We start from the raw sequence: 22,384 nt of genomic DNA, 5'->3' as shown, positions 1-22,384 counted from the left end.
TCAGTGACGATCTGGTGGGTTGTGTTATTGTCCTTGATTAACAGAAACTTGAGTTCAGATAAACTATCAACATGGATAGTCTGCCTGTGTTTTAAATATTAGCAGCATATTGTTTCATGACTAATGTAGGTTAGAGTATGTTGGTGTGAAGAACAAATCAGGTAATGATGTGCCTTTTACTTGACATTTTTTTCTTTGGAAGATATTTCATAAGTTCTTTTTCTGGTGGAGTTTGATTAATACAGGATCCAGTGCCCTTCCCTTCATGTACTAAACATTGGCTGGTCCTCTGTAAGAGCAACAAGTGCCTGTGACCACTGAGCCATCTCTTCCACGCTGAAATAAACCCCTCCCTTCTTCCCTCCCTCCCTCCTTCCCCCCTTCCCCCCTTACTACCATCTCTCTCTCTTTCTATATTTAGGCAGAGTATCTCTATGTAGTACAGGCTGGCATCAAACTAACAGAGATCTGCCTGTTATATCATTTCTACTTTAAAAATGGGACTGTAAGTCCAGGCAAGAGGTGTTGAAATTGCACCCAGTCATACACTGCCTAATGGCAGTGATACATTCTAGGAAATGTGTCAGGCTATTTTGCCAAATACCAGAGTGTGCTTACAGAAACCTAAGTGTTATGGATCAGTCCAGTATGGATTCTTAATGTGATGCAGAGACACAGTAAATGTGATCTGTATGAAGCTGTTACTGATGGAAAACAACATATTGTTTTCTAATAAACTTTTTTATAAATTAAAGAAAACACTCTGGAATAATAATAATAATAATAAAGCAGAGCACAAAAGATTGTAAACCTGTAATATGGTTATTCACTATCACTACCAACTATTAGATACTAAACAGAATCATACATGCAGCTAAAAGTGCAGTATATTTGTTTACACTGGCAATATCACTAACATGTGAGGACCGTCTTTTGCTAAGAGATCACTATAGCTGCTGTGCCACACGGTTTTAGAAATGTCTGCTTCAGTCTGGGAATGGCGGTGCACCCCTTTAGTCTTCACACTTAGGTAGCAGAGGCATACAGATCTCTGTGAGCTTGATGCTAGCCTGTAGTCCATAGTGAAACCCTGCCTTACATATAAATAAATAAGTAATTTTAAAATGAAGGAAATGTTTATTTCAGGGTGGAAGAGATGGCTCAAGTGTCACAGGCACTTGCTGCTCTTATAGAGGACCAGCCAATGTTTAGTGCACGAAGACCATCAGAGCCTATATTAATTAAAGTTCACCAGAAAAAGAACTAATGGAATAGAGTAAAAAAGGGAAACCAGAATTGGCTGGTTGCATTTAAGGAGTGGGCTCACACAGTTGGGGTGTGAGCAGGTCTGAACTCTGTAGACTGACTGACTATTAGCTGAAGACCTTGGTTAAAGGTGACATTGCAGGTATGTGAGTTCAAAGCAGGCTCAGGCAGAACTTACTTGTGCTAGTTGCTTTTTGCTTCTGGAACCAAAAGCAACTCTCAGATGTAAAGATTTATCTGGAGAAGTTGAATTTATTTTAGTTAATAAAGAAAAAGATTTTTTAAAAAAGATCATATTCTTAGGTATGTTTGGCTTAATTTTGATAAATTTACAAGAGAAACTTTGCTAAGCATTAACTTACATGTGAGCAGGATATCTTTGTAAACTATAAGCACTGTCAAAAAACCCCAAACCCCAAGTCATTTATCATCTCTAACTCTTTATTCTCATAAGTATGGTGCAGTGTTCAGTTCTCTGCCTTTATATCTTTCTTATTACTGCAGTGTATATAATTTCCAGTAATAATAATTTGTTTCTGGTATTTCCAGAAATAGTAAGAAACTCCAGACATTGTATGTTGCTAATGTGAACTTCTGTTTTGGGCAGTTGACTGTTGGGATGGCCCAGATGGAGAGCCAGTGGTCCACCATGGTTATACTCTCACTTCAAAAATTCTCTTCAAGGATGTTGTGGAGACCATCAACAAGCATGCCTTTGTGAAGAATGAGTAAGTACAGCCACACCTAGGAGCAAGCATGGTCCAGGTCTACAGTGATGTGGGCACAGAAATGCACACTCTTCCATGGACCCCGTGGCTTCAGCAGTACTGTCCTGGTTCTCTTCCGGCTCCCCATACAATTGGGAAGGAGTACTATGGCATCCAAGCTTATGGATTCTTGTGACCTACTCACTCCTTAATTCCATTCTCTCTCATCCTGTCTCCTTGAAACTATCCTTGAAAAGAATGACTTCTAAGTTCCTAAACCCAGAAGGCTAGGAAACAAGTTATTGTACGTAACAGTTTTTAACTTTGTGAGACTTTATCTTCATGTATGAGTGTTCCGCCTGACTGCATGTCTGTGCATCATGTGTATGTCTATGTGTGGATGCCAGAAAAGGGCTCCAGATCCCCTGGGACTGGAATCGTAGACAATTCTTAGCTTTCATGTGGAAGCTGGGAATTGAACCCCAGTCCTTTGGAAAAGCACCCAGGGCTCTTAACTGATGAACCGTCTCTCCAGCCCCATAACAGTACATTTTTTCGATGCTATGTCATAAATAATAAAATGCTGAATGTTAGACACTTCAGGATGCATAGGACATCCAACAGAGAGAAGATTGGTCATTTTTCTGATTTCAGTCCTTTCTCTTTAGTCTCATTTCCCCTTTGGTTCATACTCCACACCAATGCTATGGTTTCTTCCTGAAACACAGATGCTGCTGTACTTCCTGTCCTAGTGTTCTTCCCAAAGGTTCTACAGCACCCTGGATGTCTTCGTGCCCTTCATGGGTGATTACTTTACTTCTCTTCCAGTATTATCCTCTTCCATCATTGCTCCACAGAGACCTAGCAATGACTGTCTTTCACCTTCTCCAACAAGCCTGGAGCTTTTATGACTCCCAACCTTGGGTATTCTAGTATCCCCACAAATGTCCTTCCCACCATGCCACTGACATACTTCATTTTTATATAACAAAATTATTTAAGCGCTGCCCCACTAAGAATCATATTTGACCCACAGCTGACTTACCCTCCCTTCCTTGATGAAAAATTGATAACTTGCCTCCTTTTATAGGTATGAAGTGGTTAAATTCATTGAAATTCAGAACCTTATTTCAGCAACCATTGATTTCTTTCTGTTTAGCAGGTACCATCAATGTAGTAAGCATACAAAGAAGGATTTTTAAATTAAAAAAAGCAAATTAAAATTATGATTGCATAAAATTAATATTTTAGAAGCTAGTAGCCTTTAACATTTCCAATATTTGGTCTTATTAATTAACCATAAAGGTGAAATGCTCTTCTAATAAGAGTGCCTGCTGCATAGCAAATTTGGTTTGTGGCATCTTTTTTTTTTTTTTGTGGCATCTTTTTTTCATGAAAGAATTTAGTGCTAAATTTAGTCTTCCAAACCCTGATATCTATGAGTCTTACATGTCAGTATTTCCCATTATATGAAATAGTGCCATTGCATACATCAGACGATCGATCCTCTGGTGCCTCCAATGTTGACTTCATGTCTAAGTACCCTTAGAAGAAATGCACTTTAGGGACTGGAGAGATGGCTCAGTGATTAAGAGCATTTGGTGCTCCTGCAGAGGACCTGAATTTGGTTCCCAGAACCCACATTACTTGGCTCACAACTAACTTTAACTCCAGGTTCAGTGACATCTGATACCCTCTTCTGGCCTCTGTGGGCAATAGGCAATGCACCTGCATTCAGGCAAAACAGTCATACATGTAAAATAGTGGTAAATCTTTGAAACAGGAATCACTTTTAATGAGAATGTCATATACTTTGTTTAGGGCATTAACAAGCTTTGGTCCTTTTATTTACCTTCTAAATTTAATAACCAAGACTTCTTAACTTTGGCACTGTGAACTACTGGGACAGGATTATATGTGGTGGAGAGCCATCTTGTGTATTGTAGGGCATTTAGCAGCATCTCCAGCTTCCACTCACCAGATGCCGGCAATATCCCTAAATTGTGCCCACCTAAAGATGTCTATAGACATTGACAGATGTGTGGGATGAACCTCAAAGTCCCTTCTGGTTGAGAAGAACCTTATGCCTGGCAGCACTAGATACTCATGAGATCTTTACATGGGAATTGAAGATTTAAAATTATTTTGTTAAAACCTACATGGTTGCAGGACATCTTAGGGATGCTTTTTTTTCTCTCTCTCCCTTCACAATGCTTTTGTATAAAACCTGCCTGAAAGCACATCCAGCTGGCAGACAACAGTCAGGAAAGCAAGCCTTTATCAGTCAGAGGCACCTGTGTTGTGGATTGGATATAAATTTTAGATTTATAAAGGCTTGAAGGCACAATAACTGGGCAGATACCAATCCTCTACGCTATTTTACTATTTCCCAGATACACACCCCCGAGTTACTTGCCATAACTGTTCCTGCCTGGGCTGCTCTATTCCATCAGGCCAACCCTCATGGCCACGTGCTCAAGGTCCATACTGCCTCATAGTGACCTCCTTCTCTCCAGCTTCCTCTCCTGCTTCTCCCTTCTGACTCACAGTCCCCATCTGACCCCAAGCCCAGGAACCTAAGCTCTGCCTACTTCTCTTCTGCCGAGTCACAGGTGTCTAGCTATTTTTATTAACCAAGCAACTATAAATTGGGGAGCAAAGTTTACACAACATCACTTGGTGGACCTGAGAAGGTGCTCATCTGGATAGCAACCAGATCCTGGGGGCCAGTATTTAGCGTTTGAATCCATAGCACCTGCGCTGTTACCGCTGCATCAGGTGTTCTAAATTGAACAGAATGCAATCTGAAGACGGCCAGAGAAATCTTTTTCTAATTTACACAAATGTATCAGGTAGTTCAAATATTGGTTTATGTACTTTGAAAGAAGGTCTCACATAATATTTCTAAAGATACATGAGAGAAAACTAAGAAAAAAAAATTTCCTGCTTTGGCTGCTAACCTCTTAGGTTGTTTTGGGAACCATCTTATATTTTCTGTCCTGAAACGTGTGTGCTGCGTTAGAATGGACAGTTGTTTTCTTAGACATCTGTGTGTGGGTGTGGGTGAGTGGGTGGAGTAGTCCCATGCCACCCTGCACATGTGGACATTAGAGGACATCTAACAGAAGTCCCTTCTCTCTTTCCTCATGTGGATGTCAGGGATAAGAGCCTGGTCTTCAGGCTTGGCAGCAGCTGCCTTTGCTGACTGAAGCTGAGCCATCTCAGTGGTTCAGTTTTTTTATTTTTTCTTAAACTGAAGGCTGGTGTGCAGTTTCATAAAATGATTTGGGGGAGGCCTGATACTTGGTGTGTAAAACAAAGCTCCATTATGCTTTTTTTTTTTTTTTTAACCTTTCGTTCCCTAGCTGGGACTGGTATATTTTTAGAGTAAGCAACCGCCCTTAATGATATGCAGCAGTCCCTTTGATGCATTTACACTTGTGAATAAATATGAAAAAAAAAAACACCATGAATTTTCTTTCCTTAGGAGATATATATATATATATATATATATATATATATATATATATATATTACACTTATTTTCTGCCTGATATTAAACTAAGCTATCCTGCAAGAACTAATATTTATTTAGTCATTATGCTTGGAAAATGTATTTGCTTTGAGGAATTTTTTCCATGCATATTTAATCTTTCTCCTCTTAGCATCATTTTAATCATTATTAGTACAGCCCATTCAATTGCAGGGATTTTAAGAACGCAATGAATGCAGATTCTATTTCCAGGTTTCAAAAAATCCCTGTGAGCCGGTGCACTGAATGCTCTTGGAATTGTTGCTGTTTCCTCAGGTTTCCTGTTATTCTGTCCATTGAGAACCACTGCAGCATTCAGCAGCAGAGGAAGATTGCTCAGTACCTGAAAGGAATATTCCAGGACAAACTGGACCTGTCATCTATAGATACAGGAGACTGCAGGCAGCTTCCAAGCCCTCAGAGTCTGAAAGGCAAAATCCTAGTGAAGGTAAGTACTTCAAGGGTTACAGCCCAAACATTAAATGATCCAATACATCCTCCTCCTTGTTGACAAAAAAAAATGTTTAAAAAAGAATGTCACAGACGGTCTCTTCTCCCCTTACTTGGAAACCTACATGGAGACTACATCTGAGCAGGGGGTTTATGTCCTCTCTATGTCTTTGGTTGATGCATCCGTCTCTGTAGTCTCCCCTGGGCCCTTCTTCCATTAGACTCCCTGCATACTGTCCAAAGTTTGTGCGTCTCTGCATCTGCTTTGATCCCCTGCTGACTGGAGTCTTAGAGGACATCCGTGGTAGTCTCCAGTCCTGTTCCCTCTCTCGTACTGCTTCTGGTGTCTATCCTGTTTTTCCTTCTGAATGAGAATTAAGCATCTTTCCTTGCCTGCTCCTTGATCACTTCTCCCTGGTGGGATGACCTAACCAGCACACAGAGGAAGAGGATCCAGGCAGTCCTGATGGGACCTGATAGGCCAGGGTCAGACAGTAGGGAGGAGAACTTCCCTTATCAGTCAACTAGGGAAGATGAATAGGGTAGGAAGAAGGAGGAAGGGTGGGACTGGAAGGAAAAGAGGGAGGGGGCTACAATTGGGATACAAGGTGAATAAATTGTAAAATAATAATAATAATAATAATAATAATAATAATAATAATAATAGTAAAATCAGAAAAATCGTATCAATAAGAAAAAATAAAAAGAAATAATTAGAGTCAATACATGTGAAGGGTGTGTATACATGCATCTTTTGTTAATGTATAGTCACACCTTCAGAGGCAAGTTAATGGGTTTGTTTTTCTGGCTGTCCGTTATCTGAAAGCCGTTTTAGTCTGGGAGCATTCACACAGAGAGGTGTGCATGACAAACGGGGGTGCGAGAGAGAAGAAAACTCTCTGACTCCAGTCTGAAGGCATTCTGTTCAGATTCTTTTCTTCCACTTCAGGCTCCAATAACTGTCAAAAGGAAAAAAAAATCTTCATGGTCGATTGGTCTTGGTTATGTGTGTGAGAAGCACTCGCTTCAAACAGGAACATGACATAATGCCCCTCAGGAATTGTGTATGTGAGAGGAGAGGGGGTGAGCAGAGTAGCATTTCATCAACAGATTTTCTAAGGGAGAAAGCTTACGGTGGTGAATATCGTTAATGCAAAAGATGGCTAGAAAGACAGTTTCTTGAGCTCCGTATTTCCGGCTTTGTGATTTCACTCTTCTTCAGTGTTTTCGGTGGACTAAAACCTTGGATGGTTGTCTTGTTTTGAGTTCAAAAAGATAAAGAATAGAGAAATAGACTCGGCTACTTAAAAAGAATGTATGTGATGGAGAAGAGGGAAAGTCAAGGAGAGAGCCCACTGCAGGGCAAAGCTTTAGGGAAGAGAATGAAATCTCCCAAGTCAGTCAAAACCTGCTTTTTTAACAATTAGTTAGAAGTATAGCTGCAGAGTCCATCAAAGAGGTGTTGTCAGGCTCTTGTATTAATGCATCGTGAATAAAATGTCCCAATAACCTGACAGGTAATATTAAGGTCAACTTGTCGAAATCTGGTCAAAGGTAACTGCTGTGCTAAAAACTGGTTTCTGCATTCAAAATCGAAGTGTTATCTTTGTAATATTGTAAATCACTCCATATTCCTTATCCAAAAGTCAGGAAATTAAATGTAGACTGAGACAGTTTGATTAAAATCTTTTTTTTTTTTTTTTGGCTGGCACAGTGGCACATACCTTTAATTTCAGCACTTGGGAGGCAGAGGTAGGCAGATCTATGTGTGTTTGAGGTCAGTCTAGTCTACATAGTATGTTCTAGTCAAGCCAGAGCTGCATAGTGAATCAGTCTCTCTCTTTCTGTGTGTCTCTCTCTGTCTCTGTCTCTTGATTTTTGGACAGCAGAAATTAAGAAGGCTATTTTGTGAACTTATTGAATACTTTCTCTAACACTTGTCTATGGTCACTTAGGACAGAATGTCCCAGGGCCTTTGGACACTGGAGTGAATGCTGTGGACAGAAGGTCTTTGGAAGGAATGGCAGCAGTGTGGGCTATGGGTATCTCAAATGCATAATTCCTGTACTTAGAAGTGGAGGCAGGAGTATCAGAAATTTAAGGTCATCCTCAGCTACACAAAATGACTTTGAGGCCAGCCTGGGCACAAAAGACCCTATCTAAAACAGCAGTGCACTGATAGGATCTGAGCACTTCAGACTTACCCCCAGGGGGTGGGCAGCCTTACCAGGCCACAGAGGAGGACAATGCAGCCACTCCTGATGAGACCTGATAAGCTGGGGTCAGATAAAAGGGGAGGAGGATCTTCCCTATCAGTGGACTTGGGGAGGGACAAAGCAGGAGAAGAGGGAGGGAGGGAAGGTGAGATTGGGAGAGGACAATACAGCTGGGATACAAAGTGAATAAATTGTTACAAATAAAAAATAAATTAAAAAAGGTAAAAATGACCAAAATACAATCTATACATGTATGAAGTTGTCAAAAGAACAATAAAAAGTACTTTTAATTTAAAAAATAAAAATAAAAATAAAAATAAAAATGAAATAAATGCCGTTCTGTAAGTTGAAGAACATATTTAGGTCTCCAAATCCTAAAAGCTTTATCTGAATGCAGATTTTACTTTTATTACAGAGATGATCTAATTATTTTGAAATTATCACTGTGCTAAAGCCCAGGGTCAAGGGCTGTGGGTGTATAGGAGGGTGCAGAGCAGCAGGCGAGATTTCTCCTGCAATCCGACAAAGCATTCCTGTGCAGAAATCAATTACCAGTTCGTTCCATACTTAAATTTTTTCTGTGCCTGTTTTGGGTTTTAAGTGCTAGATATTTGATTTTTCAACCTTTCTTAAAGGTAGGGGTTACACCTCGCCTACAAATTACCAATCTGATGAACCTTCCTCTGGCATTAAAGAAGAAACAAGAGAAGAGGTTCAAACTGAGCCCATCCTGCAGAGGGATGGTAGAAGCCAGTGGTAGCTCTTCTGCCAACAATTCCTGAGGCTACTGTGTGGATGGTGAAGTTACAGTGATCTCTGTCCCTTATTTTTGCGAAAAGCATTTTCGCTGCATTAGGTCCGCCCCCATGGTTCTATTTGTGAGTCTATTAGGCTTCTATGGCTGCATAACAAATGGCCCCAAATTTAGCAACTTCAAGTAGCAGACATTTTCACATAGTCCCTGCTGAGTTTTCTGCTCAAAGCCTCATCAAAGGCTGCAGTGAAGGTGTCAGGTGGAAACAGTTACCTCAAGGTGGGAAGAGGAAGCTGGATATATAGGAGCAGTTGGTGGCAGGATGTTTACCCAGAGACTTCGAGTTCTTTGCTATGTGGTTCCTTCCATTGAACAGCTCTCTCTCTCTTTCTCTCGCTCTCTCTGTATTGAGAGACAAAGAGGGAGGGAGGGAGGGAGGAAGAGAGAAGAGAGATACAGAGACAGAAAGAAGCAGAGAGGTGGGGGCTGGGGGATGGATTCATGTGGAAGGGTAAGGAGGAGATAGGTTCAAGAAGGGCACCCTATCATTTTGCTGTGCTCTCCATGTTTAGAAGCAGTCACTAGGGCCAGTACATAGTCAAGAAGAGATTATGGCAGAAGGGCAGAGAAAAGAGATGGGAGACATTGGTCAAATTTGTAGGCTGCCCACTACAACAGCCTCAGCTGTTTGACTCAGAGCGTGTTTCTGACCACTCTGTCCAGTATCATATTCTGGGAGCAACTGAATATCCTATTAATATTTCTTAGAACTCTCTCTTGTTAGGTCCCTGGGTCTTGCATTCTTTTGGCTTTTCTTTTTTTTATTTCTTTTTTAACTTTTTTAAAATTTAAATTGGAAAATATAGGAGGGGAAAAACCACAGAAGTACCTACTCTTAAAAAGCCAAAACAACAACAATAAAACAGACATGCACATGCATGCACATGTTTGTATGTCTGGGGATGGGACACAGGTGGAGGTGAGAGGACATCTACAGGTGTGAGTGGTTGCCTTCCACCTTGTTTGAGGCAGGCCTATGAGCGTCCAGGGATTCTCCTGTCTTGTCTCCCATCTTGCCATAGAAGCCCTGAGATGGCAGACATGAGCTAATGACACCCTGCTTTACATGGCATCTGGGCCTCCAAAGTCAGGTCCTCATGCTTGTCCAGCAAATGCTTTGAGCATCTCCCCAGCCCTGGACACTTATTCTTAACAATTGACTGTGTCTACTTCCAAACTGTTCTTTGGAGATCTTGTACATCTTTGAGATCATATTGGGTGCAGACAGTCCACCTCCTCTGCCTGTACTGAACTTTCACAGGTCCCCTTCCTTTAAGTTATATGACCTTGATGTTACATTAGGTACGATAAACAGCCTGGAGGTGATTTGGAGTGAATAGGAGGATGTGCAGTCACCAAACTGTGTTGCAGGAAGGACTTGAGCATCTTTGGGATTTGATGTCTGAGATGAGATCCAGAGCCAATCTTCCATGAATACTTGGTGATGAATACAATGTTGCAACTCAGATCTCTTCCCTCCTTATTATGAGCGTTTTCTCTGTTGAAGGTCTTTGATTTCTAAAACGTATTGGTGACTCGAGAGTGGCCTGGTCCTGAGGATTGTTCTGTAAGCTGCATGTGGCTCTGTGAAAGAAGGCTTGGATGCAAGGGGATACCAGCAGGCAGCTGCTAAAGGCAGCTTTAACCTCTGAGAGAAGCAGCTGCTCTTGGGGGCCATAGTGTCTTTGGGCTGCTAAAACAAAATGTCTTAGTCTGGGCAACTTTAAAACAAAGGAAGTTTATTTGTCCATTCTACAGACTGAAAAACCCAACCTCCAAGTTCTAGAATTCTCTCTTTTCTCCTCTCTCCTCTCTTCTCTCCTCTTCTCCTCTCTTTTCTCCCCTCCCACTTCCCCTCCTCCTTCCCTCCCCTCCTCCTTCTTCTCTTTTCCCCTCTCCTCTCCTTTCTTCTCTTTCTTTCTTCCCCTCCCCTCCCTTCCACTGCTATCTCCTCTCCTCCCCTCCCCTTTTTTTCCTTTCTTTCACTCTCTCTCTTCCTTCCTTCCTTTCTTTCTTCTCTCCCACAACCCCAAAACCATGTCTTACTTGGCAGCCAAGGCCCACCTAGAATTCACTAAGTAGCCAGGCTTATCTCAACCTCACCACAATCTTCCTTTGTCTCACCTATTTGGATCATAGTTGCAGGCAAGCTGGCATGCTTAGTGCCTGGTGAGGGAGGGCCGGCTTCTCATAGGTATGTATCCATGATGGAAGAGACAAGCAGCTTAGGGGACCTCGCCTCATTTAATTACTTCCCAGAGGCCCAATTTCTTCATGCTATCAGCCAAAATGCACACAGTATTAAATTCTAGTATATGAGGGGATACCAGCACTCCAATGATGAAAGTTGCTCAGTCAGATGGGTAATGCTTATTGTCAGGAGTCAGACTTTTTTTTTAAAGACATTGGTCTGATTAAAAAAAAAATACAATATTGATTACATTTAACTTAATGTAATGACAGCCTTAGGATAAAATATATTTCTCTATTTTGTCTATCCTCCAGAGTATCAGCCTTCTAGTGGGTCTGAAGTAATGGCAGCCATCACATAGATACCTCATTTTTTAGTTCATTTTACCTCATTTTCAGTTTTTTTCTATAAAAAAATTATGGTCCACAGAGCACAACGTGTATCTCAGCCTTTAACTACTTAAATACAAAATTCAGTACTGTTATGAAATATACAAAATGTTATATAATCAGAAGTACCGATTTAATCCATCTTAAAAGGCCAAAATTCTATATCTATTCAACAACAGAGGTTTGTTTCCTGCCTGCCACCTGTTCTCATCACCATCCTGCTTTCTGACTCTGTTTTTGTTGTTCTCATTCCTTATGTAAGTAGAGTCATGCAAGGTTTGGCTTTGGCTTATGTCGTCTGGCAAAATGCCGCCAAGGTTTACCTATGTTGTTATGTGTATCAGGGTTTGTTCTTTTTAAAGGCTGAGTAATATTTCATATGAGAAGAGCATGTTTTGTTGGTCCATCTGTTAGTGGACACTTGGATTGCCTCTACTTTGGGGCTGCAGTGAATTTATTCTCGTTTTCACATGGGGCATCTTGATCTATTTCAGGGCAAGAAGTTGCCTTATCACCTTGGGGATGATGCAGAGGAAGGAGAAGTTTCTGATGAGGACAGTGCAGACGAAATTGAAGATGAGTGCAAGTTCAAGCTCCATTACGTGAGTTCATGGTTCCCCACCGTTTTGGCCCTTTATGTACTGCAGAAACAATGAAGTTGTTCCTCAAGTTGGCAGTGTGTTGGACTCCCCACAAATACGGTGTCTGTAGTGTGACAAGATGTTCTTTTAAAATTACTCTGTGCTAGCACCCAGCAGTCAGAGTGGTGCGTGAATGGAGTCTATGCCATTGAAAGGCATGTTAGCAGTGAACCCTCTGTCTGCATTAGTGTTTCTATCATGTGTAGAGACACTGTGACCATGGCAACTCTTAAAAAGGGAAACACTGGGACTGGCTTACAGTTCAGAGGTTTAGTCCGTTACCATCATATCACGGCAAGGAACATGGTGGCATGCAGATGGACATGGTGCTATACAGGTAGTTGAGAGTTCTACATCTGGCTTGGTAGGCAGCAGGAAGAGGGACAGTAGGCCTGGATTGAGCATTTGAAACCTCAAAGCTGCCCCCCCCACACAATGACATTCTTCCTCTAGTAAGGCCATACCTACTTCAACAAGGCCACACCTCCTAATAGTACCACTCCCTATGGGCCAATGGAGGCCATTTTCATTCAAACCACTACACAATCTGTCCCTGTTCTAGGGATAAACACATTTATTATAATCAAGCTGGAAGTCATACTGTGACTGGACCATCAGTCTTCTCGATGAACATGAGTAGGTGTGGCCTTGTCTCCCCTGCCAAATACCAGCTACCCATTGTCGAACCTTAGGCTGGCTCCAGGCCCCAGATGCACCTGGGTCAGCTTTTCAGGATACCAAAACCCTCACTGAGAAAGTACACCTTAGCCTAGACGATTTCCAAGCCTTTCCAAGAATGGGGCGTTTGGTTGAGTAAGTAGAATGGCATTTGAGGTTAGCCTGGGGATCTGGACCTTTTCTTACATAAAGGAGCCACATGTGCATTTTGCCATGGGGTTGTGGTGGGGTCAGTTTGAGCTTGGAGAAGAAGGCTTGGAAATGCTAACCCTTTACCACCAGCAGTCACATGATTTCCGGTGCCAAAGGACAAGCCCAAAGCACCGTAGGCTTCGCAGTATAGTTTCATTTCTACAGAAAAATGGTACTTTGTAGAAATCAGAGCCATTATTCTCTCCCCAGATACGTTTTATATGATCTAATATACACCATTACCCTGAATTCAACAATTATGTTGTTACAACAAGACACTATCTTCTAAATTACACTAACTCCAATGTTTCACCTCAGAGGTGGCGATGGGAGCTGACATTACTTTCAAAGGAGACAAGAGCTTAGTGACAGCTGAAATCTCTGTAGACATTTCTTTCTTGGCTTTAAAGTACTTTGAAAAGGGGGGGGGGATGGAGCAGATTCTGTTTGAAGAGAATGCAAAAATTGTGAACTGAATTCAGTTTTTCTTTTAACACAGTAGTTTCTTTTAATGCAGTTAAATACTGTAACTAATAGGTCAGAAAAACCTAGATATTTTCATAACTGAAAATATAGTTACTACATTAAGGTGTTTTTTTATATATGCTTCTCTAGGTATTTGTTATCTTCATTACTGATTCCTTCTGACCATGGATCATTTAATATTTTATTGTCTTATTTAATAAAACAGGCTTTTCTGATTCTTATTCTTTTACATCGAGTTCTTCAGATCCCTGGTTGCTAGTTGCATAGTCTACCATCTGACAGAGGAAGCGAAGCCCCTGGATCACCTGTTCGGGAACTGCTATTCTGTGACACAGAGAGGTGGAAGGTTTTAACCACCGTTACCGTGACAATGCGGCCATCTACTGCTGCACGCTAATGAGGCTAATCTAGCTCTTAGGTCCACTTGGCTGTACCAGCCTTTCTTTGAGTCTGTTGAGACTTTATCTGTCTGTCTGTCTGTCTGTCTGTCTGTCTGTCTGTCTGTCTGTCTGTCTAGTGGTACTCCAGGTCCTGGTGTTTGCTAGTCAAGAACTTTACCACATTACTATTGAGACATGTCCCCAGCCTTCTTTTAACTTTTTATTTTGAAATACGGCCTCACTTTTTTTTGCCCAGGCTGACCTTGAATTGGCTGATCCTCCTGCCATAGTTGGATATCAGTTCATGCTACCATACCTGACAACAATTTTAATCTTTTATAGTATGTATCTGGGGCTATGAAATTTTATTGTAGATATAGCACTATGGAAACAGATAAGTATTTGCAGCTCTAACCTCCAGGGATCTCTGCTTATGCTCAAAGTCTCTTGGCTGCTTTCCAGATTCTGATATAGATAAATGCTTTATAATATGGTTCCACAAAGATAGCCATGACCCTCCATTTGACCTGAGTAAAGCTGGGGGAGCACCCCGTTTCAAAGGCTTTATAGAGGCTTCTTTGTTATATATTGAGGAGCAAAATACATTAAAACAAACTCAACATTTTTAGGAGAAATATATAAAGTTCTTACTCAACCTTTGTTCTCTGTTTTTGAGCTCTTTTGAGAAAAGACAATGAATATCCTGTGTTAAAATTTGAGAGCATTGTAACCAGTCAGTTTATGCTCCGCTGGACTTCAGGGAACTCAGCTATCTTATCTAAGTGGAAGATTTAAGGATGTGTGATTATATTTCTACAAAACAATATACAGTGCAAGTTGTTCATATGGAAAAGCCATTACTCACAAAGCCATTCCTATAAAGGAAGTCCTTAACCTCAGCTGTAAGTTGAAAGTATATGGTTAGGCTAATAAGCCATATCTAAGGCAATGTAATACAGAAAGCTTTTAACACAATTCATGGATCTGAACATTAACTTTCATGAGCTTATTAAGATATTTTATGCATCTCACCATTTTTTACTGGGCATTTCCTGTTGGAGACGGGCCATCACCATTGTTGGTATTAGGTGATACTGGAGTGAATAAAATAGATGAGAATTTTGTCTCCTAGGGTTTAAGCATTAGTGAAAGAGAAAGAGACAGATAAGAAACAAGGGGAAAAATGAAATATGTAGTATGTTAGACATAAGTGCTAAAGGAAAAAATGGTGTATGTGTGTTGAATTTTCAGCTGGAATGTCTAAATGAAGCTTTCCTTAGAAGTTACATGTAACTAAAGACCTGGACAAAACAAAGAATTAGCCAGGTTAATACATGGAGAGAAAGTTCTAGGCAAAGCAAACCCAAGGCAAAGAGTAGGGCATGGATAGAGGCTCACCCAACATTACCTGCTGAACAGAGGCAGGCTTTCTCCTAATCTGTCAGACCCCTGAAATTCTTTGCTTAAGCAATGAATGTTTTCTGCTATACTTGACTCCTCTAAGCTTCCACCCTGTATTATTTTGTAGCTTTAGCCAGAGAAAGAATCTGGCTCGTGATATGTAAGCCACAGGGTAAAGCCAATGTGTGCAGTGACCCAAACACACAGCTCAGAGATGTAAGGGACAATTTCCTCTCTGCCACAGCGTACTAATCTAGCGGATTTGATGCCGGGCAGCCAGCTCACCATTATTCACAGTTATGGGATCCTCTGTGCCAGTGGGCAGCACAGACTTCCCACTCCTAAATTTCAACTTCATTGATTATTTTTTTTTTCTTGTTCTGTTGAGCTTTATCTGTTTCATTCTCAGAACGCTCTGGATCTGTGTTTAGCCAGGCTATTGGGCACAAGTATCAGCTCTCTCTTACATGACACTCGCCCCACAGAACCAGGCCTTCCAGCCCAAATTGATCCCAGTTGTGTCCCAGGCCCATTACAATACCCATTACATTTCATTATACTATACTCCGTTATTCACTGTGCCTCTCACTGAACATTTTAATCACTTTCCCTTTCCCTCAACTATAGTTGCAATGTCATCATCTTTCCTTTGAGACGTTTTAAGAAGCATTGTGAAGCATTGTTAGTCTCCAGCATGACAGCAATCATAGAGCAGAAGAGTTACCTCTCGGGACTCTGAGGTCTCGCTACCGCCGCGTCCACTCCAAGATGAAATGACACATGCTGAGCAGCAGGTCATATCCTAGCAACAAGTCACAAGGACTAGAAAAAGGGACCTGCATGATTCCAGTGTCTTCTGTTCTGTGATATGATTCTTGAACAGAAGAACATGTTTTATGGGAAGTAAGGACACTGGCAGGAGAGGGACAGAGTGAATGCAGACTCAGATGGCTAAAAAGCAGCTGCACTTCAACCCATGCCTTGAGGAAATGGGCTTGAAGTATTATAAGGCAATCGAAGGGGCAGCTAATACGTTTTTCTTGCCGTTCCCAGAGTTCAGTACAAGCACAGAAGAAGGCATTTGGAGAAGTTGAGATGGGCCCATATGTTTTTCTAAAGAGAAAGCCCTCAACTCCAGCCACATATTGGTATGAAGAGGGGCTTTCAGAAGTGTTAGTGCCTATGTCCTAGACCAGAGAGTTTGATAGTGGTCTTGGTGTCACCTGGGAATCTTGCCACTACCCTGGTGATTCCAATGTTTAGTGAAACATCAGTGCTCTCTAGCTCAATGTCTGATTTCTTCAGAGTCTGGCATGGGGAAAATTCGCCTTTCTAAATGGTTCTTTAGAAAAATAGTGCTAGGGGAAAATGAGAATGTGTTTGTTTGTTTGTTTGTTTGTTTAATTTTTTTATTGATTGATGAATGACATAGATTCCTAAATCTCTCAGAAAACTGAATTAGGGACCCGAATTGTATCTCTGGGAAAAACTACTCCTGACCATATTAAATGACTGTTCTCCATGCAGCATCCTTCCTCTGGCCCAGGGAACAAAAGAATGAGATACACAGAGCCCTCAGCTTTGGTCTCTGCCACAGCTGCACGGTGGCAGACAGGTCTTGAGGTCAGGTGCTGCCTGAATTTTCTTTTAGTGGTGCTGTTGGGTTCCGGGACTGAATGATAACACAGTAATGAAACCTCAGCTGCATATTTCTTTGTTCCTTGTGGCTGCAAATTTTGCAGTGATGAAAATCACAGAAAGAAAAAAAAAAAAAAAGATCACTAGGCAGGGTCCTCATTCCTTCAGCGAATCCCCACATTTAGAGGATGTGAAGTGAATACTGATAACGCTGTATTAGCCGTTCATTATTCCACCAGCACCAGCCATCCTGGGCTTTGTAGCTGTAGTCCTGCTTTTCTGACATGGCCAGAGTTCAGATCTTCATTGTGTCCTGCTTTCTGTGAGGCCCTGAGTGAGGAAAGGAAGCAGATGGTATTGGGAGAACTCTGTCCCTGGCTCTGGGCATTCTCAGCGTTCTTGCAAGCCTTTGCTTGCCAGCTTTCTCTCTGTGTCTCTACAAACCCTCCCCTCTAGGCTCAGGAGCACTTGATCAAATGCACTAGGAGTCAGAGAACTTGTAGCTCTTTTGTTGGGTCCACTCATGGCCTTAAGTGAAATATATTCAATGTTTTCTGCAGAGGGATTTCGGACTGTTTCCCATGTTTTACAATGATGAGTGTTTACAATATGAGCCAACTCAGCATCAACTCCAATCAAGAACTCAGCTTTTTCTGTCACAGTGTAAAGGGAATGGCTGCTGTATTGCTTGGGAGGTGTTACGGCTTGGAAGTGTCCCGGCTTGTTTCATTGTCATGATCCATAGCGCCGTGTCTGGTTGAACTCTGAGTCTTTGTCTGTGTCATCATGAGTGGGACTCGGCAGGACCTGGTGTTTACCTTAAAGGATGTTGGGTGGTTTGGAAAACGTGCTGTTAAAGAACGTTGCTTTGTAAGGTAGCCTGGTACAGACTCATACTCGTGCTTTCCAGACAGTCATACTATGTTTTGAGCCTTGAGTTATTATGTTGGACAGATGTTGCATTTTTTTTTACAAGTAGGTTTGCTGTGATGCTGCATTGAAAAGCGTATCAGCCCAAATTTTTCAATATGCGAGTGCACATATTGTGTCTCCATAGCACATTTTGCTAATTCTCACAATATTCTAAGTTTGATGATTATGTTGTCATTATATGTGACGCTCTCTGATTTTTTTTTTTTTTTTTTTTTTTTTGAGACAGGGTTTCTCTGTGTAGTCTGGCTGTCCTGGGTTCACTTTTGTAGTACAGGCTGGCCTCGAACTCACAGATATCCACCTGTCTCTGTCTCCCCAAGTGCTGGAATTATAGGTGTGTGCCACTGAGTCTGACTTCAGTCTCTGATTTTTGATGTCAGTATTCTCATTGTTTTGGTGACACCGTAAACTCACCCAAACTGTTAAAATGTATATTCTGAACTATTCACGAGGAGCTTGCTGCTCCTAGCTCTCTTCTGCTTGGTCTTTGCCGGTTCCTGATACACATCAGTATTGAAAGCTGGTTAATTAATAGCCTTACAATAGCTCGCAAGTGCTCAAGCAAAAGGTAGAGTTGCATGCTTCTCTCATCAGACCAAAGCTGGAAAGGATGAATCTCAAGGACAAAGGCACAGAAGCTGACAGGCGCAGAGCAAGGCCTCCCATGCTAAACACTTGGCCAAGTTGTAAACACAGAGGGAAGGTTGTTAAAGGAGATACTCAAATGAGAAGAGAGTGGGACGGCTTAGCATGGAGAAAGCTTTAGTGGTCTGGCTGAGAGATAAAGGTAATCTAGCCATAGCATTCCTGTTCGCTGAAGCCCGATCAGAGGCAAAATCCCAGATCCCTTCTGTTTAGCATCTTGAGAGGAGAGTGTCCTGGACGTAACCTGGTTGGCTCAAATCCAGTGGCAGCTGATTTAAGAGGAGAAGGCCAACCGATGGGCACACGCAGGCAAAGGCAGTGTGAAGACACAGGGAGAGATCGCTATGCTCTCACAAGCCAGGGAATGCAGGGAGCTACTGTCAATGAGAAGAGACAAGGACTTTGAGCTCCAAAGGGACTGTGACCCCACCTTGCTCCAAACTTCTGTCTTCCAGACTAATGATAAAATGCCGTTGTTGTTTCAAGTTGCTAAGTTTGAGTCTCTTGTTACTGTCACAGGAAATCGCTGTTTTCCTCTTTTAAGATACCTTTGTTTCATGTGTCTTCATGCCAGGAAGCTGGGTTCCAAGGCAGATAGAATGCCCCTCCTCTGTGCATCAGTGGTACCCATATGACTCATACTGACTTGTATGAGCAAGTCTCTGTGACACCAAGGGCTCTGACAGTGGATTGATCCCTTTTAGTGTTTCTTACCTAGTGTATAACATACAGTCAGTAAGTTTGTTTTAATCAAAATGAGTTTTCCCCCAAACTCTCTCTGGTCCTTATTACACGCCCACCCCCCAGTTCCCCGGCCTGGGTACTAATTAGTACCTGCCATGGCTCCTAGCGCGTCTGAATTTCCGTCTGCAGGCTCGTGTCCTCCATTGCCTTATGCAGTTATTTCTAAAGTATTATTTATGCAGAACTCTCAGCTGCCCCATCTTGTGACTTTCAAGTCCTTCAGTCCCCAAAGTACTTCCCTCTCCTCCGAACTCCTGAACCTCTCTAGAACACCTTTGGCTCATTTAAATCCTTCGTTTCCACTGTGTATCACAGGGAAGCCCTTTACTGCCTCACTGTTGAACACTTAGCTATCTGGTCAAACCTTTTCTGCTGGGGTCTTCTCAGCCACCTAGGAAGAATGGCATGTCCTTCCTAGCATCCCTGTGACTGATGGGCTGTGCTTGTTCACTTCTGAGGTCAAGTGCAGACTCTTTTTCACCTTTGTGTCTCCTTCAGAGCCTGATTCTATAATGGGTGGAATGCATTGCTGATTGGATATCTTAAACACACTGATGATTGTGATATAAGTATGGGTAAATGTAGCCTCTGCCCTCACATAGGTATTCTTCTTCTTCTTCTTTTTTAAATTCTTTTGAGGTTTATATTGCCTTGCTCTTGTAGGATCTTGTGAAATACATTCAGAATTAGAGAGCTAACTATTCTTTTGGGTCATATAGAAGGACCACCTAGTAATATATAATGTAGCACTTGTTCTTGTGGAATGGTACCTCTCCCTGCATGCTTGTGGTGGGTTGGTCTTTGGCAACTGGCTGAATAACCTGTGGAGCACATCTGGACAAAGGGAGTGGTGAAGGCAGCTAAGCATCAGAGGGCCTGTGCACACAGCCTGGTTCCACTGGTCTCTGAGAGGACATAGAGGTTGCTGCAGCAGACTTCCAGGAAATGATGTGCTTTGACCACCTAAAAGCTGTGTGGGGTACTGGCATTGCTTTGTTTCCTGAAAACCTTGAAATTGCTTGTGATTTTAAAAATGATCATAATAATGGGCCACAGCACTCGTCAATCTTGTGTGCCCTCTGATGACATCAAGGAGTTGGAAACCAGAAAGAAATTCTGTCTTAGAATTGTCAGCAGCCTTGGAACTTCCAAAGTGTTCTTTGCCTCTCAGTGAAGGAAGCCATTTTAAGAAATAGCATTTTTGACTCAACTATAACCATGTAGGTTTAGAAAGCTTAGTCTCAGGAAGTTTTCCCTGGCTTGCCCTCTATTGAAAGCTTGAAGAATCAGGAAGGAATGGTTTAGAAGCATGCCTCACTTACTAGCTCTGTATACCTTAAGCAATTTGCTTAATTTCTCAAGGCCTCAGATTCCATATCAGGGAAATAAAACAGAGTAAGACTTTGTACGTGTGACTAGTGTTGAACATGGATGTGAGGACTAATGCAGCACATGAAGAGTAGCCGACACAGAGTGAGGTTTTGATAATCAGGCACTTTGGAGGATTTGATTTTGTTTGTTTTGCCTAGGGGGAATAAACTTGTTCAATGAGTGTCTTAATTTCTTACAGGTTACTGAGAGATCATGGTATTGTAAAGTCAGTGTTGCCTTGGACAGAGGCATGCTGTATGTGAGTCTTTCTCAGGGGATTGTTTGTATCACTTGATTATTTGCAGAGTAACGGCACCACTGAGCACCAGGTAGAATCTTTCATACGGAAAAAGCTGGAGTCCCTGTTGAAGGAGTCTCAAATCCGAGACAAAGAAGATCCTGACAGTTTCACAGTGAGGGCTTTACTCAAGGCTACGCATGAAGGCTTAAACGCACACCTGAAGCAGGTAAACAATTTCCTCTTGAACTCATCTTTCAACAAGAAAAACAAAACAAAACAAAACATACCCTCCCTTTGGTTTCTAAGTATATTTCCTTTGTGAACTGCTTCTCAAATTTCTCTGTCTATCCTCACGAAGTTTGAGAAACAAAAATCCTCCTGCAAGATAAGGGAGAATGTATGCGATACTCTTAGAGCTTTCCTGGGGTAGAGTCATACTGACTCAAGGCAATGACTTCTATTCCAGATGGCATGAGGCAGCTCTGCTGTGTGCTGTTGGCCTAGGACCCTACTAAATGTATCCAATCTCACTCTTAAATCATTCCGGTCAGGACGATAACTGACATAGTCCTCTTACCAACAGATGGACTCTAAGAAACTCACAGGTTAAATGGCTCAGTCTTCTGAGCATTCTTTGGAGACCAAGAAAAGGGTCATGGCTTTGGTGGCAATCCTGTTTCTCCTAAATTAGGGAAAACCGTGTCAATTCTATGACCTACATTGGTGTCGGTACCTTCCTAATATCGTGGGGTTTGAATGTTAGTGACCGGTGTTACTAGGGCTCCATAGTCTGTGCACACGCATAAAGCAGTCAAGGATGAGTCCACAACTCCTGGAAGCCCCAGTCCCTACCCCCACCAAGAGCTCCTGGGTTCTTCCTTACTGTCTCTTCCAAGGATCGCACTAGTCATACTTGCCTGTGGCTTTAGCACATACTTCTTGCAGCTTATGTAAGCACGTGCTCGCCCACTTTTCTTCTGTTCAGTTGTTTCTCTCTGTTTAGCTGGGGTCCTTGGTGGGTAGGGTCTATAGGTCTTGACTCAATAACCTCCACACAACTGAAAAAGCATCCGAACCCTTTCAACAGGGCAGTCTCCTACCCCAGGTGGGCTAGCACAAAGGAGACTTGCTCACCATCTCTACCTGGAAAATTCACCCGTGTGAGCAGTCTTCAGAGGCTAAAATTTCACTCCTCAGTACTTGCCACCAGGTTCCAGTGCACAGATAAGCATCACAGTGCTTTCCTTAAATGAATGAAAGTGATATGACTGGGTTTTTATTTATAATATTTAAAATCCCAAACAGCAGTGTTCACCGTGAGTATTTTCTGTACTTATCTACCAGCTCTATCTACTTCCAGCTATTTTCCAAAATTGAAACTCAACTGGAAATGATTTATCTCTACTCAGGGTGTTCAAAACACCTCCTCTGACTTGAGGTGTGTGGTCAATAGGAACTGAGGGCTGGCA

General features: G+C 42.0%; 1 protein-coding gene across 1 annotated transcript in view; it reads left to right on the top strand.

The window, feature by feature from the left end:
- Nucleotides 1–22,384, top strand: part of Plch1 (phospholipase C eta 1) — a 193,449-nt gene that overhangs the window by 144,513 nt on the left and 26,552 nt on the right. Inside the window, exons 9-12 of the mRNA XM_055596877.1 lie at nucleotides 1,874–1,994; nucleotides 5,782–5,953; nucleotides 12,060–12,167; nucleotides 20,980–21,141. Coding sequence (XP_055452852.1) covers nucleotides 1,874–1,994; nucleotides 5,782–5,953; nucleotides 12,060–12,167; nucleotides 20,980–21,141 — 563 coding nt within the window. The remainder of the gene's footprint in view (nucleotides 1–1,873; nucleotides 1,995–5,781; nucleotides 5,954–12,059; nucleotides 12,168–20,979; nucleotides 21,142–22,384) is intronic.

This window comes from Psammomys obesus, unplaced genomic scaffold (genome assembly GCF_907164565.1).
Source record: "Psammomys obesus unplaced genomic scaffold, mPsaObe1.curated_primary_1811, whole genome shotgun sequence".
NCBI classification, from domain to species: domain Eukaryota; kingdom Metazoa; phylum Chordata; class Mammalia; order Rodentia; family Muridae; genus Psammomys; species Psammomys obesus.
The sequence above is the reverse complement of the archived record's forward strand: the minus strand, read 5'-3'. Positions and strand labels throughout refer to the sequence as shown.